We start from the raw sequence: 25,021 nt of genomic DNA, 5'->3' as shown, positions 1-25,021 counted from the left end.
AATGCTGTTTAAGCTACAACAAACTGTTAAGATTTTATCTTTCTAAAAGCTGAGAAATAATAGTGTAAATTAATTATTTGCTGCAACAGCATGAAATTATAGCTTTCCATAGCACAGAATCTTGAATTATGCTACAAGGCCAGACCATTTCATTGTGTGATTGATATCCTGCTGGAAAAAATCCAAACAGCATTTCTCTCAGCAAAACCATTATGTTGATTGAATCGGAGCCAATATGTACACTCCCGAGCTATCTTGCTTTAACCTTATTTGTAACTTAGTTAGGACAGAACTGCATTTACAACGCTACAGATAAGCTACAGCAAGGGCCTCATCTTAAAGCTGCTATTTTAGGGTTTGTAAGTCCACTTAAAACTGGCTGTCTCCAAATGAAATGTTGCTCTGATTCAGAAGACAGGATAAACCTTTTCACAGAAAATCTGGTGGAGGAAAAATATAGCTATCTTTGGCTAGGAGAAAAAGAATAATGGCTTTAGATATTTATTAGTATTTTCTAAAATTGCTAAACTAGAATTCCAGTAAGTACTCAGTTTGATTACTCTGGCCGAGGCATCTGAAAAACTACTATACTTCAGCATTTACTACTATATTACCATTTCTGTACCAAATACAAATTTAAGATTTCTTTAGCCCTTCACCATGGGTGCAGACATGCAATCCTGAAGGACAGCTCTAATTGAGTTAGCATTGGAACCCCTGTTAAATTGCAATTTGTTACTGTTCAACAGAAATCTTGTCAATGATCTGTTCCAGCAGAACCAAGCCATAGATGCTTTCATACTCTATTAATATAAATGCTATCAATGCCTGTCTTTATACGACAGGCCATTTTATGTCACAACAAGCAAATAAATGCTAAAACAAATACAAAGTTGCAAATGAACACTCAGGAAATTACATCAACACACCTTGCTGGTAGTGACATGCTATTTCAGAAAAGCTATTAGAGAAAGTACTAACATGACAGCTTGTGGCTCTTCAACTGCATCAGAGTCCCAAGCTAATCCAAAATCAATCATTTACATTACAGTAAAATGCTGTCCCTTCATCTAAACACTAACGAGCTTCTAGTGGCTTACACAATTTTCAGACTTCTGACTCTCACAAGACATCTCCCCATGGCAAGGTCAGCTGGAGAGATTAACATCTAATCCATTAATCCACTAGATTCATACCAATCTGTCGTGCAGGTCCTTATAGAAAAAGCCGGGCACAGAGTTCTACATCCTGAAGATAACGTGCAGATTTCTTCTGTGAAGCCCATGCTCTCCTACTTAATAGAAACAGTTTGATGTTCTGCATATTTTATGAAGTCCAGACTTCTCTTAAGTGTGTGCAGTAAAATTAGTATCAAATAAACACACAGAAAAGAACAATGCATGAACCACTAAAATTATTTTCTGCCTTTAAAAAAAACCAAATCAAACCCACAGAACCAAAAGCTTTACATACTTTAGAATATGGAAATAACCTATAAATAGCATTAAGAAAACATTCTAGTAAGTCATGGCAGTGCCCTTGCTAGGAGTTTTTATTGTCTTTCATGAGAGCTGCCTTAGGTGTCTTTGTTTTATTTACCTATTAGAATAAATAGGAAAATAAACTGTTAAATAAATCCAGCATTAAAAATTAACAGCTTTTACTGTATGGCCCATGACAATTGTTAGACTGCAGAAAGTCAAGCACTCTTAACAGATATTCTTTAGCTAATATAATGATAACCCATTTTGTATACTACACATTCATAAATGTTTGGCACTTGAATTACACTTACTTGCTCTGAAGAAATATAAATTTATTATTAAGATCAGAAGCAAAATAAATATATTAGAATACTTACATGCCAGAATGTGCCTTAGTGAGCTTTTTACCAGTGAAATTTTACAGTCCGTAATGAACTTCTTAATATTCTGTAATTTTTAAACGATAACAATATATTTCTTAAAGTGATACAACTATTTTAACAGGAAAAAAGGTCTTATCTCTTTCTGCTTTCTCCTTTTCACCATTAATCACAGAATTGTTGAATTTGGAAGGAACCTCTGGAAATTGTCTAGCCCAACTCCCTTGTTCAAAACAGGGCCAACTACAACAAGTTGCTCAGGGCTGCGGGCAGTCAGGTTTGCGTATCTCCAAAGATGGAGATTCCACATCTCGGGGCAACCTGTTCCAGCATTTTACCACTCTCACTTTAAAAATTTCTGTCACATGTTTAAATGGAATTCCCTGTATTTTAACTTGTGCCCATTGCCTCTACTCCTGACACTGGGCACTACTGAGAAGGGTCTGCTCCATCTTTCTCTCTCTACCTATCAAGTATTCACAGACATTGGTAAGATCTCTCCTGAGCTTTCTCTCCTCCACACTGAACTCTCAGCTCTCTCAGCTTCACATCACCTGTCAGGTGCTCAATCTCTTAATCATCTTTGTGGCCCTTCACTGAGCTTGCTCCAGTATGTCCGTGTCAGTCTTACTGAGATGCCCAGGACTGGGCATAGCACTCCAGACGTGGTCTCAACCAGTGCCGAGGAGTGCTGAGAAGGATGGCTTCCCTCAACATGCTGGCCAAAGCTCTTTCTCATGCAGCCCAGGAGGCTGCTGGCCAGCTTTGTGGCATTCATCAGCTTTCTAGGTGACTGGGGTGAGATCCTCCTCTACCACGGTTGTTTCCCTTGCTCCAGATTTTCCCACTGGACTCTGGGACCTGTGATTGCTGAGATCAATCAGCAGATTGCCAGAAAGTAAAAAAAAAAAAAAAAAAAAAAAAAAAAAAAAAGTGAAGAAAGCATCATCAAGTACCTTCGCCTTTTCTGTGTCCATTGTCATCAAGTTCCTGCCCCATCTGGCAGTGGACCCACATTTGTACTAAGTTCCCTTTTGCTGATGATACACCTACAGAAGCCTTTCTTGTTGCCCTTCTAGTCTCAACTCCAGATAGGCTTTCCCTTTCCTCATCCCATCCCTACACACTTAGACAGTGTTTCTATATTCCACCAGTCACTTGTTCCTGCTGCCTCCTCTTGTACGCTTCACTTTTAATTTTAGTCAGGGGTTCCTTGTTCATCCATGCAGGCTTTCTGCCACTCCTGCTTGACTTTCAGCTCATTGGAATAGACCATCCTTCAGCTAGCTGGAAGCAATCCTTGAAAACCACCAGCTGTCCTGGAACCCTCTTCTCCCCATGACCATATTCCATGGGATTTTTCCAAGCAAATTCCTGAATAGGACAAAATCTGCTCTCCTGAAGTTCAGGGTTGTGATCCTGCTATTTGTTCCCTCCTCTCAGGATCCTGATCTTCACCATCCCATGGTCACTGCAGGCAAAGCCACCCTCAACCTTCATGTTCCTGACCAGTCCTCCTTTGTTTGTGCATATCAGGTCCAGCAAAGAGCCTTCCCCCTTGTCAGCTTCTCTATCAGCTGTGTCAGGAAGTTGCCAATGCTCTCCAGAAACTCCCTTGACTGCTTGCATTCCGCTGTGTTGCCCACCACCATTTCAAGGGTGGTTCAAGTCTCCCTATGAGACCAGAAGCCATAAGGTTTCTTCCAGCTGCCTGAAGAACATCACACACTTCTTGCTCAAGTGGTCTGCAGCAGATGCCCACCACAACATTGCCCAACTTGGTCTCCCTTTTTAATCTTAACTCATTAGGTCTCAGCTGGCTAATCAGCGGTCCTCACGCAAAACTTCATGCATTCCTCCTGCTCTCTCCCCTCCTCATGGTCCCAGCCCGTGCTTCCTAAAGAGGCTGTATCCATCCATTGCAGCACTCCAGTGATGTAAGATATCCCTCTAAATCTCCGTGATCCCAATGACATCATAGCCCTGCAACTGCATGCAGGTCTTGAATTCCTTCCACACTAAGCCAATAATTGTTTTAAAGTCTGTTATAATTAGCATCTTTAAAATAACCCAGCAATACTGTTGCTCAAAAGAATAATCACATACACAATTTCTTCAACAATGAAAGGAGGAAAGAAAGAAACAATCCTGTGTGTTTTATTGGTATCAAGGAACAGTCCCATTACAATTGGCTAAATAAGACTTTTTTTCTTTTTCTTTTTTTAAACCAAAATGCAACATATAAGAAAATCATATTAAAAAAAACCTGATTGGTCAGTTGGCTGTAAAAACAAAACCTGTTCACAAAAATTAAAAACAAGGCAGGTTGCTTCGGACATGTAACTAGATATAACTTCATATTTATGGCCCAGTTCACTCAAGATCATAAGAATAGTTTTGTTTAATGTGCTATAACTGCTTTCTGCACAAGGACCTGATACAAGGGTTGTTCTTGGGCTTATAAATTACCATAGGCAAAGATGCATGTGACTGACAAGATACAGGTCTCTTAGTCTTCTTCATGGTAAGAACACTGTCTTCCTTTGGAGGAGGTACGTGTATAGGTTTCCAAGGAATGGGGTTACAATATGCTGGAGCTGGATACAAATTTCCACCAGCAGACCCTGAAACATTTAGAAAATACACATAACTAAAAAGGAATATTTACACTACAAGCTTTACAGTTATAATAATCATCTGAACTAACAAAGACACAACAGCGTTTTCATAGCTACATCACATAATTTAAATGATTCAAACTAATAAATCTTCCGCATCACATAAATTATTAAAAGTGATAAATGTTCCTTCCTGTTGGTTTTTTTTTTTTTTACCAATAATGGGCATATTCTTAATATCTATTTAAAATAATAATCAGGTCAAATGCTATGTAATGCAGAATGCTCAGTCCTTTGTGTACTTAAAAGCTGTAAATGTCAATGAATCGTCTACTTGGCATTATTTCAAGGCATTTATAAATAAAACCTCCTGTCACCACATATTCAAAACCCACATATTTTTCCATCTTTGCTTAACTGTTATTCTTCATTTTATTGAGGAGAAAAATACACTAATTATCCACATATTAATAACCTGCAATTAATAACCTGGGGCCCATAACGCAACAGAAAAAAAACACTGCCCTATCAGTCATTTGTCTGTAGTGAAATTTCAGTGCAAACATCATGTGATTGAGTAAAACAAAGTGTGTAATATATTCTGTTGCATGAACACAAGTGAATAGAGAAATATTTTTCAAAAATCACTTAAACAAGTGATTGCAGCTGTGGGGAAGTAATGAAGGTCCAAAACAAAACATGGAGGCAAAGTCTGTAAACAGATGTAAGCAAAAGTGCAAAGGTTGTTTGCCTGCTTTATACATTTCCTTAAACATTCAGAGCTTGGAATTTAGGTCCTGAAATATTTTCTGTTGCACATTCAAATAATAACAATTATTTTAATTCTATGAAAAAATAAAAGCAAAAGTGTATATATGTATATATATTTTCAAGAAAATTTAATTAAGCACTCAAATGTAAAATCCAATACTTTTTCTTACTGCTCTTCTGCTTTTGTATTATGTGGGATGACAAAGAATACAAAAATAAAGTGAGACTTGCAAAACACCACACTACCAACAGCATTCTCTTTAACACTTCCTTTTGAAACAAAAACGGAATAGGATTACAAAAGCCAAGAAGGTGTGACACAGGTGTAAAGCTAAATGAAAAGGAAATCTTAGCTCAGAACACATGTTGATTCCCATGTCTCCTGACTTCTGGCAGCCTCTTATTAATCTTCATATCTCAAAAAACTGCCTCTTTTCTAAAGGGGATTCAGGTGCAATAAGGTGGCACACACCTTCTGTAACAAAATACTAATGTTACAAGGATGCTAACATAACTGATTTGCCTCACAGGAACCAGTCATTTGCTCTAGTGGTTCCTATGCTTGATAAGAAAAATGAGATCAAAATCAGTTGTAATTTGGTATGCCACATTATTCTCTCAAATAATATCATCTTCCTCCCAAATAATATCATTGTCCACCCAAATAATAAAGGGCTGCAAAAAACGCACAGAGTCTCAGAGTAAAAGTGTCTGTTTTATACCATATGAGATATTCACTCCCATGTGCCAAATTTAGATACTGGATGAAAATCTTAAACAGGCTTCATTTTACATTAAAAGATTAGAGGGAAGGAACCATGAACCTAAGTCACCACATATGTGTAGAAGAAGTACAAACCTGCAGACTTCCCACGTGGGAAGCCATAACCATTTAAAGCAGGGCGTGGTTTATTTCTAGCATTCTGTAGCCATTCCTTAAATATCTTCTCTGATCTTGCTTTCTTTTCCTGTAGTTCAGCTTCCCTTTCTTTTTCTTTTTCCTAAAAAAAAAATTTAAAAAATCTAAGATACTTATAGACAAAGCCCTGTACAATATACACAAAATGGTAAGATTCCCAGACTGCTGAATATATTTCAAATAAGTTTTCAAATACAAATACATTACAGTAGAAAAGTTGCATTTTTTTTTTCTTTAAGTCTAAAAAAACACCAAAAACCCCACAACCTTTGCATTAATCCAGTGTTTCTCTGAGAAAAAGCTCTCATTTTTGGAAGACTGTGTGTAGAAGATATTCTACCCGTATTCATACAGCCCTACATCAGCCACCACCGGGTTGCCTCCAAGCCTGGAGCAGAGCCTTGGAGAACCATTAATCAGAAGTAAGAGTAAAAACACTATGTTTAGGCATAGCATCTGGATTTAAACTAAGTTTAATTGATACTGTGAACGTGGCTTATAAGAGCCTACATAATGGAGACGTGACCAAAAGAATGCACATGGATTAAATCTGTCTGATGACTTTCATTTTCTTGGGTTTCAAGGTCCTTGTGCTGTGCATTTTAGAGGTTCAGCAGAGACACAGAATCCCTTTGTTAAGCTGGAAATAAACACCACCAGTACAGACCATTTAAGCATGTTTTAATTATATGGGAAATTTTGAAAGACTGCAAAATTAAGGTCATTAAGGCCTCTAAAAATTTGATCTGATATGGCTTACAGTATTTTAAAGTTAACCCAAAGAAATTATTATATATACTTGTGAAATACTTACAAATGTGTTCTGTACTTTAAGAACAACTGCTGTAATTACTGGGGAAATATAGATAAATTCTTCTCAACACAATCTTCCGCCACACTTAGCTACAAGAATAGTGTAGCACTCCTATTCTACACTAGCACTACATATTCTACTGAAAAATTATACTGTACTGCTAATTAAATTAAAATACAACCAATCAGCTTCACAGATAAGACATCTGGTCACACATTTCATAGTTTTCAGGCATAATCACTGCCAATATATGATATTTCAGAGGAATTCTGGATGATTCCTGGCAAGCGTAGCCTTGTTAGAGCATTTGTTCTAGCGAACTAGAGAACCTCAAAGCCCATACCTCAGGAAGCTTAAAATAAGAAGTCTTCTGAAGATCACTATAAAAATATATAGGTGTCTAATTAACATGAAGTAACATTAAAATTAGAACTCTGGCATCAGATTGGTACAGACAGTATGAAGAAAAATGTTTTTAATTAGAAATACATGCAATAATATTAATATAATAGTGATGTCGGGAGAAAAATGTGCATAATGCCACCTGTTTTCTGCCTGGGTCACCCTGCAGCTACCTAAGAAATAAAGGTAAGACTGTGTGGTTTGTATTTCTCTTTCCCTTATCATGTCATAACTGCAGTGTGCTTGCAAAGACTACTAACAAAAATGCATTAATATGCATCTTGCTTTGCTGACCATATCTCAATGTCTTCAATGCACTGACATTACAGCTTTTGAAAGTTTTTTTCATGTGCAACACTGCCATTTGATAAATTCTAATTAATTTAATCAACCAGTGTATTGAATATAAATTACAGATTAGGTAACCTCATCCAAGCAAATTAGCTGATTAATACCTTCTCTTTCTTCTTCTTTTCTGCCTCTTCAGCTCTCTTCTTCTTTAACCATTCTTTATACTTTACTTCGGCCTTTTCTTGTAACTGCATTTTTTCTAGTTCCCTTGTGGCTTTTTCTGCCATTTCTTTGCTCAGCTTTCGTTCCCTTTCCCTTCTTTCCTACATGAAACAGATTATAAAAACAGAATAGAAACTTTTCAGCATATTTCAATGAGCAATTCTTTTTTTTTATTAAATAATTACAAATTATCATAACCCTGAAAAAATATCATATTGCAAGCTCTTTGAAAACAGAACCTATTCGTCACTATTTTATCCAGATAAAATAGTTTTAAATGTATAAATATTTCAGAAAACATGATAAAACGTTGACTTTCAGCACTCCTTATGCTATTATGTTTACTACTCTGTTTTATTTATTCAGTCATTTTTTAAAACACTACAGATTCTTCTCAGTATTTCCAGGGAAGAAATCTATGTTGCAATGCTTGACAATGCTGCGTTAATTTTACCGCTCAGAGCAAACTACACTTCCACGTAGAAGTCAGGCAAACTGTCCCCTTCTAAGAGCCATTGAGATATATGTAGATTACTCAGCACACTTAAGCATAAGTTGATATGAAAATAAGAAGTTCACATGAGAATCCAGTTCACGTTTTGTGGTGTACTCTGCATTTTTTTATATTCTTTAGCTTATTCGCATATGGACATCTATGAATCAATCTACACCTTTCTCCTCTTCAAACGACGAAAGGGAAAATGAGAAAACACATCCCAGGGTAGACAAAAAGTGGTAACTGAGTTTGAAGTGAAATTGCTAACCTGTATAAGTTGGAAGATACGCTACACAGAGGTGTCATTCACTTCCACATCTTTTTGGTGTATCTAATGGTACACAACAGTGTTTTGGGGACCATTCTCTAAGCCAACAAGCACATATTGATGATGTTTTCTTGATCTGTGTTTTCATTTGAAGACTAACAATAGCTCTCACTTCGCTTCCCTGTAACCTTTATGAAATGTCTGGGATTCTGCTTATTAAGTACTACTTCTGCTTAGCCTGCTTAGCTGTGAAGAACCTGCATACACACATAGAGACAAAAATCTTCACCAGAATAGCCATGCACACGACTTGGAAGAGAGGCAAAGATTTGAGATCAAACAGTTTTCACTGCATAGAAAAGAACTGCTGAATAAAAATGTTGTTTTTCTTTTAAGAAATCTTTTTCTTGTATGCTCCACTGCACAGTCCTCTTGAACAAAGGAGATGTGTAGTATAGCAGGAACTTACACTGACTCAGAATTAATATAGTTGGCAGCATGGATGTTGAAGGCCTAGAACTACAACTGCAAAGTATAATAAATTGGGTCTGTCTTCTTTATGGAAAAAGAAGAGCAAGAACACACTTCCTTTCCCATTTTACCTCTTATAAGCACAAAAAGGCAGAGAGCTAGATCTCTGCCCTACTCCCCCCATAAGTCCATTTCCCATCTTTTTTCCAAATTTATTGCCCTTTTGGAAAATCCAGTTATGCATAAGGAAGAAGACAACATAATCCTGGAGCTGGGGACCAACATAAGTCTTTGAGTCTGGTCTAAACAGTGTATCTGCTCGTTCAATCCTTGTCCCCCATACCAAAATTTACCAGTAATCCAATATAGTAGCATCATACAGAATAAGAACTTTAGCTTATATTGCCTTGGAAAACACTAATTCATTTCTGCCATTTATTGGATGAGATGACAAGGTGCAAAACCAGGGCCAATAAAGAGAAAATGCATTGCTTTCAGGTTAAAACATTTGCCATGTTTTTGGTAAGACATAATACCGGATAATAAATGCTTTCATGTTTGAATCCTTGTCCAGAATACATGAAATTGTCATAATAAAGAAAACATTCTAAGCATGAGCTTACCTCACTCTTGGCATTCAGTTTTTCTGAGCATGTTATAATGCTCAACTCCAGATTTCTTATCAGGACAAGCCATTTCACAAAATTGCTTGAGCTAGTGTGCCCCATTCTGTGCTTGCCAACACTTTCTAGCATTACTACAATTTCAACAAGAGCAAATTATGCATTAGTAGGGTTTTCCTGCCCCCCTTTCACAAGCTATACCTTATCAACTATATTTACCATGATCTCTTGAGGTGGATATTTCTTCACCTAAACCATGATGATACTTTGAGTACCACTGTTTTATTATACTCTTGTCAAATATTCTTAATTTGACGACAAAGAGTTATTTGTGTACTCAAATTTCACAAAACTATTATCTATATTTTCTCTTTGGTTTGGTTTTTATTTTATTTTATTTCACTTCTAATATCTTCTAGTGAGCATCAGCTAAATCTGTTCTGCAGCGTAAGGAAAAATTTCAATGCATGTTCTGGAATGTAAAACTCCACAGAACTACAAAATAATGGAAGTCTTATTAATAGGATTTCCCAAGGTCTGTACATGTGATAAAATTATTATTTACTACAAAAATAAAGAATTTCATTCTGGAAAAAAAAAAAAGTTGAGATTCTGAAACATTTTTGTACTAGTGAGGAATGGAAACAAGATCTTTCTTAAGATGAAACAAACCTTTCCATGCTTAAATATGTTAAAAAGGAGAAATAATCTATTTTTGGCAAATGATGCAGATCCTTTGTATCACCGGCCTGAAAAACAAATATCCAACTGTCTAAGCTTTTCCTCCTTGTTCATCTAAAGTGAATCTTAAACTCTTTTATTCAGACCTGTTCCTCTGCCCCTTCATTACCAAATATTCCCCACATGCATCTCTTGACAACTCCTGTTTCGAGACAATGGCAGTCTGGGACACATAAAAAGCATTAATGTAGATGAGAGATATATGCTAAAACAGTGAGTTAAAAGATTTCAAATCTTTTGTTGTTTGCCGGCTTATCTCTATTGTACATGAAAGTAAGTTACAAAACTAAGGATCATTCAAAGCTACAGTTTTTAGCTAGGGGTATTATCACATAAAAATCATGAAAATAAATACAGGAGAAAACAGAAAAAAGGAGCCCCTTCCATACCTAGGGGAATTGTTCAATAATGGACAACAATTAAAGGCAGAAAATAGACTAAAAATCTCTCTTAAGACTGCAATTAAATGGCAGGGAAGCTTCTTAAATTATATATCTTTAATCACAATACTTCAGACGAGCTTAGCTAATATCTAGGCCGACCCAAATTTAAATTAGGTCCTATGCACACTGCCATGAAAGCCACAACTATTTCTAAGTTTTGCTTCCAGTGAGACATCCTTAAGATGGGGAGAGTCCCTGCAGAATCCCAGACTTTGCAGCTGCCCAGAAATTATTCTGCAGACAAATCGGAAATGCTTCCTCTTTCTCTCACGCACAGAACAGCTTTTCGTTTATAAAGCTGGTGTACACCACATTCCCAGCTGCTTTAATAACCTGTTTCATGTCAAGCTCCTGTCACCCTGGCCTTCCAAGCTTCCCCCCATCCTCATTACTCTCCCTTATACATGTCTATCAAAAATGCTAGGAATGTGCATATTAATGTACATGTTCTTCAATCCTCCTTTCACTCTCCTGCCATATATATATGGGGGGAGGGAAATTATATAATTTGTTTATGCTTGGTGTCGTTAGATTGGGTTTTAAAAATTCTCTTTGATCTTGTGTTCAAAACAGACATGATCTATTCACTAAACCACTAGTAAATTTACATACATTTTAAAATATGATTACGGGTATTACATAAATTAAGGTATTGATTGTAAAATATCCAATTACTCATTGAAAGAAAGGCTTGTTCTCCTGCCACCCCACCCAAGCACATTATTAAGGAGAAAGGATACAAATCTGCCCTGCGGGATCACTGCTCTGGGCTGTGATGCTATCAAGCCTCGGAACCCAACGAAGCCTGGGCTAGGTCAATATTTGGAAATCCCCCACCCAAACCAAATCCAGAGTCCCACAGAGCAGTGATGGTGACTCAGTAGGCAGCATGTGTCTCACTGAGTCAGTGCCCAACCAACATCTCATCAGCAGAACTACTAAATTTTCATTAAAAATCAGACCTATATCTAAGTGGAGAATCGTCAAAGGAATTTGAAATTTGAAGAAGCATCCCATTTTCTTCCTGACAGAAGGTAGAAACATTAAATAATCTTTCCAAGCAGAAAACGGCCCAATTGCCATTGAAACAGAGACACTATATCCAACTGGAAGAAAATCAATAAAACATATATTTCCAATTTTTCATATCAATTATTAAATGAGAGGCTGGAAAGGGTAAAATGCAGAGCTGCTTTTTGTTCTGCACTTTCTATGTAGAATGTCACCAAATAGAAATATTTCCAGAAATGAATGTTGTGGTTTATATTTTTAAGATGCTTCTCACAGCAAACTTCATCTTCTTGTCTGCAAAATGTGACATCATTTTTTCTTTTCATAGATAACTGATGGTTCTATTTCACAGCTGTCCGCTCTGACATCTTAGCTACCATATTCTAACATCATTTTATGTGGACTGATGGTGAAATATAGAAAAAGTCCACACTTCCAACATCAGAACATACAGCCAAATTTCTTCATTTATCCTCATAATAATCCTGAACGTCAATCACATTTAACAGCCTCAGAAATCTGGGTTGTTCAGCCAACTGTTACTATCTTTTCAAGTAGCCCTATTACACAGCTCCGTCACTGAGCCTTGCCCACAGAAATACTTCTTTAATCTCTCCAGAATTGGCATGTGAAAAGAATGAGAGGCTAGAAAGCAGGTCAGTGAAACAACACTGAAATGCAGTTGTTTACTGACAGGCAGATTTACAATGATTTACTGCGTGACTTCACACAAAGTCAATGCAGACCCCAATGCAGTCTAGTAACTGAAGAATTGTAAGATGGTTGCATACATGGATCTTTCTCCCAAACTGTGTTCCTTTCATGTGGGTACTCAATATATGTGACAAAGCAGAAAGTCTTCGTGTGCTTGGTCCCTGAACACTCTTGGGGTCTTCAGAATAATGCAGACTTCACAAATGCTGCTGAAATGCATGAGCACTTATTTCAATCATCTGCCACCCCGAATTCCTCCTCCACAAGTCTATCTAAAACTCATTCTAACACTAACCATGAGAAATTAGTTCATTCTACTTACACAAATCTAAAGGTAAGCCTGGACACAATTAAGATTCAGGTACAACCAAAAATTATATCCATGGCACTGTCCATGCACGATCTCACAGAAAAGTTTTGTGTAAAGATATGGCAATACTGTGTTGTAGATATAAAAAGACCAACTTGGACACCTAAACAGAAAATTTAAATGCTTAAATGTCGATGGTTCCCAAGTTTGGAAGGTGTTTGTGCTATGTATTTAAGCTTCCCTCACAAATACATTTCTTGAAAGTGTTTGGTCTTGAAAAAGGTGAACATTTCAGTGTCTCTTTCAAGTTTAAACTGTCAGCAAAAACCATAGCACATCAGGCTCTATATTGAACATAGCAGCAACCACAGCTTTGACTCAGAACAATAGTTCAGCTGTTAGAACATTAACCTAGGACAGGGAAGATCTGGATTTCATTACCTCTCTGCCTGAGGGGATTCAATCTAACGTCCCACTGTGGGGAGAAGACTTCATCTACCAAGCTGCAGGCTGGGATGACGGGATTCTCCACCCCTTCTGTTGAAGTGGTACCACTCCTCATAAAATAATTAACAATTCATTGGATGAAAGAAAGAAAGCGTGAGTGAGCGTGACTTTTTAACTTGAAAGTTGTGCTCAAGCTGCCAAACAATCTGTGTTCTATATTAGCAATGGTGAGGTAAAGTATGCGTTAAGCATCAAGTCTTTGGAGTAAGAGCTGGAACCTAAGTCTTTCTTCTGGGAGGAATCCCACAGCACACCAAGAAAGGGAAGTCTGTTCCAAGGATGTTATCATTCATTATTTTATAGCGTGTTGGTTCTAGGCTTTTATATTTCTTACTGCTTTTTCCTTCCTGTGAAGGCTATCAGCCAATAGCAAAGTAAGGAAGGACAAACTTTTAAATGAAAAAGCATCAAAATAGAATTTTTCCATCCTGTACCTGTTTTACATTAAAATTATATTTTTCAGTAAGTAATGGGGACTTACTGAAAGAAAAAATAAATAATAAAAAAAAAGCTGAACAAAGTTCTCTGATTAACACCTGCTTTGCTCACATTTACTTTTAAGAAAAATAGTGATGCCTTATTCTCTATTCAACAATGCAGCAAGTATTTGAAACACTACAGTCAAATTAACATTGGTATTAGAATAAATAGTTTTTCCAAAGAAAAACATGCTCTTACAACTTCGCTAGATATCACATTAATATAGCATAAAGTATTATATGCAAGTTAAAGACAAGGATGTTAACAGCATGAGTTTCAGAATTACAGTTATTTTGGGATGCAAGAATTCTGCTTTTGAGATTTCAGTTCTTGTTGCAAATATATGCATTACATATATGTACTGCTTTTTGGCTGGGATGGAGTTAATATTTTTCATAGCAGCTCCTGTGGTCTACATTTTGCATTTGTGACCAAAACAGTGTTGATAACACAACAGCGGTTTAGTTATTGCTGAGTGGTGCTTACACAGCTTCAAGGCCTTTTCTGCTTCTCTCTCTGCCCTGACAGCGAGTGGGTCAGGGAGGCACAACAAGCTGAAAGGGGACACGGCTGGGACAGTTGATCCCAGCTGACCAAAGGGACATCCCGTGCCATATGATGCAGTGCTCAGCAATAAAAGCTGGACATTAGGAGTTATGGAGTCTGTCTTCCCAAGTAACTGTTATGGGTAATGAAGCTTTGCTTTCCTGGAAAAGGCTAAACACCTGCACGCTGACAGGAAGTAGTGAATGAACTCCTTATCTTGTTTTGCTTGTGTGCACAGCTTTTGCTTTACCTATTAAACTTCCTTCCCTCAGCTCAAAAGTTTCTTCACTTTTACCCTTCCAATTCTCTTCCTCATCCCACTGTGGGGGAGTGAGTAAGTGGCTGCACAGGGTTTAGCTGACTACCAGGGCTAACCCACAACAACATATAATATAAATGTTTATGTGGACAAAAGAAAAAATCACGTTGGGTTCAATTAATTTTCTTTTGGAACCAAAAGCATGTTTGGAGATATTTTAGAGTTAAAATATTTTGACTGATATTTCTGTGACTTGTTAAAAATAGAGCTCTATTATACCTAAACCAAAACAAGTAAAATAGACAAGTTACTGTTTGCCCACAAATGACTCAACCTTAGAAGAGAGAGAAAGTAAGATGAATTTTGTGCAGCAGAGATCTCGTATCTTACCGAAAACTATAAAGGCATTAGTAGAACCAGGATAGCAACTGACAGTTGATTTTATTAAGCTCTTAATCCTAGGGAACTGCAAAATTTTGCCAATTTGCATAAACATATTTCACAGCTTAGAATGTTCTTTGATAGCTCATATTTCAATATATTACTTCTAGTTCATTTACAACCTTTTAAATCACAAAAGCTATTTGCATAGAAGAATATTAAATGGTCATGATTCCTTTATTTTCAAAAATAGTTTATGCAAAGTGATTGGAAGCATAAAAAAAACTTCACAGCGTATAGTTTTAAATATATATTAAACAATAAAAAAAGAAACTGTCAGTGAACAAAAATAGTGCTTAAACTTTGCTTCCTAACCTGGCCATTAAGGACTTTATTTAACAGCCAGAGCATCACAACTAACATTGCTACACAACAAAATGCAAGAAAACTGGCTTGGCATGTAAAAAGGCAGCAGAATTCTTTTATGCATATACATTCTACTTCTGACATAAACATGCCTCACATCCACAGTATGAAGACTTTTCCAGCAGTGTCTCCTGGTGCTGGATACCCAAGATGAAAGAAAAAGTTTCATGTATGCTCAACCATCCCTCACCTCCTTTGTCAGCGCAGTATTGAGCAATGGGAAAGGATACAAACTTGTGGAAATTCTAGAGTAACATTCCCAAAAGTACTGCCTTCTGTCAAGTAAAGCATTTTCTGCAGTCTACACTCAGAATCAGTAACTAGACGTGAAAAATGTGAGTGCTTAATGCATATATCAGCGAAGAGTGCTGCGAATTTAAGGAAATGAAGTGAGTTTTCCCAAATATGAGATGTCTATGTGCTCCCCAAGAAACTCGTATCACCTGTGAGTGCTCACAAATCCAACCCTAAAGTTCATCCAACCCTAATCTTCATGCAATTTTCATCACCTTCTTACTTAGTCACTGAATTGACATATTTATACTTCAGTCTGTGTCCAGATCCACAGATAATCTCATAGAAACTTGAAGTAGCAATTTCTATGCAGCACAAATGTTAATATCCTGAAGACAGCTAAGCTTTTAAGATCAGTTTGTTCCTGATTTGAGTGTGGTTTACAGAAAAGACTAGCCAATGAATCATCTGTTTTAAAGGAAAATCAGACTGCTTTTGGTAAAAGCTTGGGACATGGCCTAAGGATGACCTTATCCTTCCAAAATATAATATGATAAAGTCCAGACACAAGTATGTTTTTTCCCCTGTCCTCTGGGCTGATGTGATTATCATAAAAAAAACCTTCTATTGTCAATAGGAACAGGAGAAGTAGTTAATCAGTAAATTCACAAAATCTTTGGAAGACCCAAATAGGTAGAAGTTTACAGAAGCTGGGGGGCGCGGAGAAAGGGGGAGGAGAAAGAATGAGAACTTTCACTGTTTTGAACTGTGAACAATTTTAACAGGCAGCCCAAACTCCTTCAAGCCAATGAATACAGACACCTATAATTTAAATTGCATTTTAGAAGAGGAAAATGGCATTGTTTTTGCTGAACAATGAATACTTTTTGCTGTGTACTTTAACGAGGGAGGACGTTTTCTACATCATAACAAACATTTAGAGCAGGATTGGTTTTGAGATGGGTTTATGCCAATCATCCAGTCAGCATTGAGACTAATAGTCATTAGGTTAGATCCAAACACAGGTTATTCTAGTGGTTCTAGACTGAATCTGAAAAAGAGTTCTGAAATGGTAGAGACAAATATATGAGGTCTGGGTATCTAGCGCAGCTAGTGTCACTGAGACGTTTTTAATCAGTTTTCAACTGATTTTTGTCAGAACCAGAAGTACAGAACAGTAAGCAACTACACACTGTAAGACAATGAACGCATATCCCCACAAACTACCAGGGCCAGAACAAGCCCAAGCATTCCAAACATTCCCATTTTTACCAGCCAGCACACACACTTGCTTTGTGTGACACAGAGCTGTACCCGTCGAGATCAGGATTCTGTCTGCTTCTGACTGTCGACTTAGGCATCCCTCTTGAGAACTTAAAAATTTTTTTGATCCCACTCAGAAATTACTTTTTGGATGAAGGAATTCCCAATCGCTAACTGTGGTCTTCTGAGAATTTCCTGAATCTGGCCTCACACCACAATTATCCCCCTAAATTCTACCATACTATTTGCCTGTCCACAATGGTACTTAACTAAATCCTTCTTCTGGCTCTACTTCATGTACAAGACATTGCAGACAGTTAAGATGTACACTTTACCCAAAAAGCTTGGGCATTGAACCTAGGAAGTCAAAAAGAGTAGGGTATACTGAAGACCAGAACCCCAGCTATAATTAGCAGAAGGCTACTGCACAAGATGTAGGCCAATTGTCAGTTGTCTGACTACTCAGAAAGCTACTTTCTTTATACCTTATGGAAAAAAAAATAAATCAGACCTGGAAAAACATTTAACTGTGTTGGTGTGGTTTTATAATTTTCAATTAAAACAGCCATTCATTCAGCAAACTAAAAACATGGTTGTCCAAACAGTCTAAGTAAATTTTACATAGGTTTACTTAAGCACAGTATGTGCTAAATATTTGCAGCCAAAGCAATATTTACCTCTTCTCTTTTTTTTTGGACCCATTCCTTGTGCTTCTCTTCAGCTATCCTTTTCCTTCTTTCACATTCTTGCTTCTGCTTCATCTTCTCAAGCTGTATATTTATTTCCTAATTAAAGAAAAAGTATACATCTTAAATCTGTGGTGACCATATACACTGGTACACTCAATACTGGAAATAGACCTGCAGCTAAAACAATGTAAGCATCAGATTTTGAAATTTTTGAGATTTTCAAAAAGATGGATGCCAGTCAACACAGAAATGTTATGAAATATAATCAATGGAAATGTAGAATTTTTAGCATATGAATTGGAAAGATGTATTTTAATTAGGCTTTGGAAAAAATCCAACATAGCAAATCACTCCTCGGCTTATTTAAATGCCCTTTCAGTCAGCAGAACCTTAATTTGCAGCAGTACTTTTCTACAATACTTAAAATTTACATGGTGTACTGCTTTGCATTCAGGAAGGCATTACCCGCTTATGATATTTAGTACCATAACTATAGGAACCTTAGGGCTTAACCCAAAGCTTATTAAAGCCAAAATTATTGGAGATTTTAGCAAACTTTGAAACAGGAGCTTTATTTTGAAGATGAGAGAAGAAATTCTGTAGTATTTTATCTTTATAGGACATACAGTATATATCCAATCACTTATATCTCTCCAAGGAAATAAATCAATAAAGAAAAAAATATGACTAAGATAACAATTACAGATGTTTAGCTTCTCTAATGGTAGTATTAGCAAGAAGTGCTATTTTTCAATGAAAATTCATGCCTTCAAACATAGACGGAATTATTTACATGACACTGATTTTATGGTCCCTACACTGCAGGAAGTATCAGAGAGAACCCTCTCTTCTTATGACATTGAATTTGAATTTAGTAAGACATCATGAAAAAATAGGAGCCTACAGAGAGCTCAAAGAAAACACAAGACAGACATAGTTTGAAAATATAATTGTTGCTGCATTGAGGCAAAGTTACAGCAACTAACACCTCCTTTGAGTTCTGAGACATCTGTATTGCAAGGATCCTGGTTTCCCTAAAAGGTGATGGCACTATAAGTACGATAGGAGACTCCATTCACTATCCACTCCAAATAGTGACCCACATTTCCACATTCAGGGCAGACTCAGTGCTGCTGTCAGCAAAAGATCTGGGACTTCATAGCTGTTTCTTAGGATATCAGTTTAGAATACTTTTTATATGCAAATGTAGTAATACATTTTTATATCACACACAATCGCATACTTTGTTCTCTTCTGGCATCTTACAAAAAGGTTGAATGTGTTTTTTCCCCTGATACAAGCAGTAGCTTGAGTTGCCTACATTGCAGTTTAACATTTAATGTTTTCAAAACCTTAAAAATAAAACATTTACCTATTCCACTGATTTCCACAGGACTTTAAGTAAATGCTTGCCCTACAACTGCTCCTAATATATATTTAAGAAAGACGTCTTTTAGATTACATTTAGTGCTGTATAAATGCTATTGTGTGATGCACAATAAATTGCTTTGGTTCCTCATCAAAACCACATGAGAAGTCCAGACACAAACCACAGTTTCTACATGACACCAGAAATTACTTTGGCTCATTTTTTGTACTTAAAAATCAAAACAGGGAGAGATGATTACCAAACTGTAATCTAAAGAGGAAGTCATGAAATGCGTGGTGAATATTAATGGATCAGAACATATTCCTCACGTTTAACAAACTATTTGGGTGTTATGCTGACCTCTAAAAGACTGTTCCAGAACCTTCCAGCGGTGGGTGTTTTATAAACAGCATGAGGTAGCCCACATAAAACAGCTGCATGTTATATTCACTTTACAGATAAAGTGAATCTCAGAAAGGTTAGGACATTGCTCAAGGTCAAACAGTAAATCAGTAACTAAAGTGAGAAATGATCTGACTTTGATGTCATTGTTTTAGCCACTACCCAATACTTTCAATTTGATTTTAAACACCAGGATCATTTAATCAACTGCAACTACGAACATATTAATCAAGGAAAGATATAGTGCTCTCAATTAATTTTGCCCAAGCATTCAAGAACTGTTCATTTGTAAAGGGGCAAAAGACAGAAGGAGGGAAAAAAAATGCTGGGACAGGGAAACCTATCCTGGGAAAGGACAGCAAACAGCTGTATAATTACACACTAAGTGGGTAACAACACTGTCCCTCATATCTAACCAAGTAGCTTGGCATACTTACACTCAGCACACGCCCTGTCGTGTTTTACTACCTACATGCAGGCATATGTGCCCATGATGAAAATCAAGGTACCAATTATATGAATATGTTTTAATCCTTTAAACTTAAACCATTACCTGACAGTTGGATAAGCAGGAGTTGGATACCACTTCAATTAAACATGACATTTAGCAAAAGCGAATGCACGTAGCATGTATCACGTCAGCACTGTCAAACACAAACACTATGGAGGCCCAAAACACTAAAAAATAATGGACAAAACTGCTTGTGATTCTGCAACCAAAAATAATAAAAAATACTATATTTTGGTGCTTGCTATCTTCTATTAGTCATAACTTCAAGCAAATGGGATGTATGCACCTCTGCAGCTCTAGCTTGTAAGCGAGCACGTAGTTCCTTCTCTTTGCCAATGAACCATTCTTCCCATGGTGAAAGATTATCTTTCAAAGGTGACTCTTTTTTTCTGCCTGTTATTTCAGGGTCTTCAACCTTCCTGGATTAAAAACAAGAAATGCAAAAGATATTACCTGTCATGTATTTTACTGAAAAATTAAGCAGTGCTACTGCCTTGAAAAATGACATTTACATATACTGTGACAACAATGACATTATGATCCAATAATCTCTGGAATGGATAAATGGCAATTATAGTGCAACTCTGAACATCCCCCCTATGTTCTACTTATTAAATTACAGATTGTCAGTGTTCCCCCATCCCTGTGGAACAGATTCAAGCATTACTTTTCATGAACTAAACAAAAAATAGCACCAGAAATATCAAGGTGTCACCTTCCTTCTCATGTATGGAAACCAAGGGAATTCAAAGATTTAACATTAACATCCTGTCTTTGGTCTCAGAGAAGGTCCATATATCAAGAGGCCTTTAGCATGAGCATTTTTTTCTTCTTTCAAGTCCTATAGAACTGGATTCTCATGATATCAAGCAACCTCACCATTAAGAATTCATTCACTCTAATAGGTAAAGTTTTCCACCCTAAAAAGCTTGCACAGGAAAAATACTCAAGAAACATAGCTTGCATACAATATTTGATGATTTTATATAAGGTTGTATTAGACTTTTAATAGGATACCTTGCATAACTCACTCATAACTTCTTTACTCATGAATAATGCAGCAATCCTAGCCCCAGGCCAGAAATATCTCTTATAATATTCTATACATGTACTACCTCGTAAGTAAGACAGTATATTAGGCTCTATGTCAACAAATATTGAAAACATGCCAATAGATTTCTGTAGAAAATTTCTTCTACCCTATACAGATTTTTTTCTCCACAATAAAACAGTGAAACCAGACTTTAGTAGTTAATATGGATGTATGGGCTCTGGAAATACATACTTCACTACAGTAATTCCGTTTGCTGGATCCAAGCTGCAGAAGAGGCATATTATGTTAACATGCATCCAAACAAGCATATTATGTTAATAACCCTGAAATAAATCTAAGCATAAGATATCTGTTTTTTATCAATGTAAAAGTATTACACGTTCGCAGGGAACAGCAATACTCTGTTACAAAACATTTTATGTCCCAGTAATCTTTAGAATGTATTTCTGTGATACGAAGCGTTTGAAGACAGTATCAGCACTAAGGAGTTTGTTGTTACCCACATGTGTGTGCACTAACATGACTCTTTGCTGGTCAAGCCATGACACATCCAGGGGAAGTGATTCACGCTGAAACTAACCTGGAAAAGGGTTGCTTTCTCTATACCAGGCTGCCACAGAGCCGTAGCACAATGGCACTGACAGAACACCCTGACACACGGAGCACACACGGACAGATGCAGCACAGGCCAAGCACTCCCAAGGCCAGCGTTGTCCAACACGTCCTGCTGCACCCTAGGGCTTTTATGCTACAGCGTCAACACAGAGCAAACATTTAAGTGAGACAGTTTTTAAACAGGTACGTATAATAAGGGATGCAACTTAAGAATGCATAACAACACCCTTTATTAGAAACTAACTCTCTGAAAGTTTATTAAAGATAAGGATAAAAGCATTATGCATTCAAATTGAGGAAACCAACGCAACTTTGTCCAGACTTGACATTTTGGGCTGGGATACTTCCTCAATACATTCTTTTGCTATGCATGATTTGCATTATGGCTCTCCGTACTAGAATAACACTGCCATGTTAGAGCAACCTGAGAAAAAGTACTCGTAGAAGGAACAAATTAAGAAAAATAACATTTACTACATGCTTTTTTGGACCAGTAATTATAAAGTCCCAGCTGTTAGTTTCTCAAAAAAAAAAAATTCATAGTAAGAAATTAAAGACTTATTGTATACAAGTTAAGAATAACAGAAAATGAAGTTTAAACAGTGGAAAACACAAGCTGAATAGGAAGAACTGTTAGGAGAAACGTTCCTCCTCATCTGCAGTACTGTGTCCAAAGCTCTCAGACAGCACCGGAGCTCGGACAGGAACCCAGTCCTCTTGAGCGTGCATCCCAGCCACCGGCCACATGCTCCCTGGCACCCCGATTATGTATTTTGAGCCACACAGACCTTGAATTTCACGGGACCATTTTCTGAAATGCTAGCATGTTCACAGCTATGACCTTCCTCAGAATAATTAAAACAACAGACGTCTTAAAGGACCACATTCCCAAGAGCACATTTGGTTTTAAGTAAGTATCTTAAATTGAATTAGATACACTTGGCATTAGAACTGAAGTCTGATTAATAGAAAACACTGTGATTATCATTTATCATGTATTCACTTAAGTCACGCCATCAAACATAACACTGATCCATAATGGAAGTATGAAAATGCCTTACACTGTTTCACAAGGCCTTGTTTTCTCTTTTCTACAAAAGTTTTTCTCTTTTGTAAATATTGTATTTCCCACGTTAAGTGTCTGCCTCCGGCTAATTTTTCTGTAGTTTTAAGAGGACAACAACAACAAAAAGACTCTTTGAGAGAGTGTGTGCATAAGTGGCGGGGATAGTGGCTACGTAAGAAGTGTTTTTTATTATTATACCTTTGAGATCTTGGCAGTTATACACGGAAGCTGCTATATGAACATTTGGTAGACACTTATTACAACACAGCAGCAGTATTATTCAGATGCAGCGTCTGCATGAGTGAAGCGTATATTATGCCTGTAGAGTTTAATGAGATTGTTCCAACTCGGGCCCTAAGAGAGGTTGTCTTCCATTGCAGCTTACCACTGCTAGGGAATATTGCAGCAAGCAGCCCAAAAATTGGGAGCTGTTTTCACATAGCATCTCCAGATGAAGAGACATGTAGTAGTTTGAACCGAGTGCTACAGAACTTCACGGTAGGTGAAAAAAGTTGCTTATTGGGAAGGAATAAAAGGAGAGGTAACAGAAAACCTGAAACAGGAGGGACCATCAACAGATTAATATCCATTTCACTCTGAAGCTTCTGAGTCAAATATGAATGCTTTCCCTGGACTTTTAGTGCCTATTTCCCAGAAACGCTTGTAAGAAAAGTTCAGTGTGGTCCATATTCCTTCCCTGCTCTCCATGGCAGTTTGAGCCCCAAAGTGGAACCCTGCACCCCTGTGAAGCTCAGCTGTCCTTCCCTTACCCCCCTGCTGCTTTGAGCTCCACTGTCTTGCTAGTTACATCCACCATCAGCTACTGCACAGATCTGCAAGGCTTCCACAGCAAAGGGAGTATTCCAGGAGGAGAGAGGCACTCCCTGCTCTTCCCCCTTCTATTTTAAAGGGAGGAAGAAAGATTATTTATTCTCCTGTCAAGCAGAGGAGATCCTGAGGGAAAGAAGACCTATTAAGTTTGCATATAATTAAAAGGGAATGAAATTAAGCCACGGGAACAAGAACTGTGCAATGCATACAGATGAAACTGACGCTGGATATATACATGATATACACTAGGCTATACACACTAGGCAAAACAGCCCTTTAGCTTTCAAAAACGTCTAAAAGGAGCAGGAATGGCTGTACATTTTCAACTTGCAAATACCCCGAGGCTCTGGTCAGCAGCTGATAGATATTTTGCCAACCCATGAAAATACTCAACTGCCCATCGAAAAGACTGCCGTAACCGGCGACTTCCCAAGAGATCATAACAAAGGGAACGAGGTGCCTAAAGCGCTTATTTACGCAAACCGTGAATCTTCCGTCCCGAGCAGAGGCCTCAGGCGGCGGGAGGGGAGTAGGGGCGCCCGACTCCTCACGCCAGGGGCGGCCCCGAGCTCCCTGCTCGAACCCGGGCCCAGACCCACCTATGGCCTCGCCGGCTCTGGGACCGCACCGCCCGCTCCTCCTCCTCCTCCTCCTCCTCCTCCTCCTCCTCCTCCTCCTCCTCCTCGCTCGGGGAAAGCGGGGAGCAGCCGGAGGGGCTGAGGGGCTCCTCGCCCTCCGAGCTGCCGGAGGACAGCGGGATGAGGCGGGCGACCCTCCTCCTCCTGTCGCGCGTGCGGGCGCCGCCGCTCATGGCAGCGGAGGGAGAGAGTGGCGGTTGGCGACGGTTAACGGCCGCCGCACGCCCCGGCTCGCGCTCCCGGCGGCCCCCGCGGCTTCCCCCCGCGGCTGCCGTTGCTATGGCAACCGGGGCACCGCGCCTGCGCCGCACCGCCCCGCCTGAGGGAGGAACCGGGCCGCTCCCCCAGCCATGGCGGCGGGCGCCTTCAGACCCGGGCAGCCGGAATGTAGCGGGTGGGACCCCGGCTTGGTGGTGGTGGGTGCAGTCTGCCCGTGAGGGAGAAGCAGGGACACCGGCTCAGGGAGGGCAGCAGGCCCTGCAAGCCGCCTGCCTGGCCCTGCCCACCTTCGCCGCCTTCACCAACGCGCTGGTGGCCTAATTTATGTGAACTCTTCACGGCCGTGCTTTCTGCTGAATAACATTTTTGCACATTTACCAGTTCAGTAAACGGGAGCCAGCGCTCTCATCCACAGATGATGATGCCAATATTTCAGCTTAGGCATTTTCTAACAGCCAAGTCGGCATTTGTAATCTATCCCTACATTAAACTGCAGTGTCCCGTTTCAGTCCACAAAATTACAATTTGGTTTCTGATTTAAAGCTCTACCGAC

The 25,021-nt window shown here is 38.3% G+C and overlaps 1 protein-coding gene across 1 annotated transcript; it reads right to left on the bottom strand.

Moving 5' to 3' along the window:
- Nucleotides 1-3,988: 3,988 nt before the first annotated feature.
- On the bottom strand, nucleotides 3,989-24,467 carry CCDC34 (coiled-coil domain containing 34). Its single transcript, XM_014953778.1, has 7 exons — nucleotides 24,297-24,467; nucleotides 24,211-24,266; nucleotides 20,332-20,464; nucleotides 17,752-17,859; nucleotides 7,844-8,002; nucleotides 6,113-6,254; nucleotides 3,989-4,488 (listed from the first exon to the last, which is right to left on the bottom strand). The coding sequence occupies exons 1-7, from the start codon at nucleotides 24,420-24,422 to the stop codon at nucleotides 4,274-4,276; spliced, it is 939 nt and encodes a 312-aa protein (XP_014809264.1). The 5' UTR covers nucleotides 24,423-24,467; the 3' UTR covers nucleotides 3,989-4,273.
- Between the last annotated feature and the right edge of the window lie 554 nt (nucleotides 24,468-25,021).

The sequence above is a fragment of the Calidris pugnax genome, unplaced genomic scaffold, assembly GCF_001431845.1.
Source record: "Calidris pugnax isolate Ruff unplaced genomic scaffold, ASM143184v1 scaffold268, whole genome shotgun sequence".
Taxonomy (NCBI): domain Eukaryota; kingdom Metazoa; phylum Chordata; class Aves; order Charadriiformes; family Scolopacidae; genus Calidris; species Calidris pugnax.
Note: the sequence above shows the minus strand (reverse complement) of the source record. Positions and strands in the feature narration are given on the sequence as shown.

Excerpts from the sequence above, each read along its gene's own strand:
- CCDC34 (XM_014953778.1), bottom strand. The coding sequence starts at position 24,422 with ATGAGCGGCGGCGCCCGCACGCGCGACAGGAGGAGGAGGGTCGCCCGC. Across the intron at positions 8,003-17,751 it reads TCCAAAAAAAAAGAGAAGAG|GAAAGAAGGGAAAGGGAACG; the intron begins GTAAATATTGCT and ends TGTTTCATGTAG. Across the intron at positions 6,255-7,843 it reads AAAAGAAGAAGAAAGAGAAG|GAAAAAGAAAAAGAAAGGGA; the intron begins GTATTAATCAGC and ends TTTTTTTTTTAG.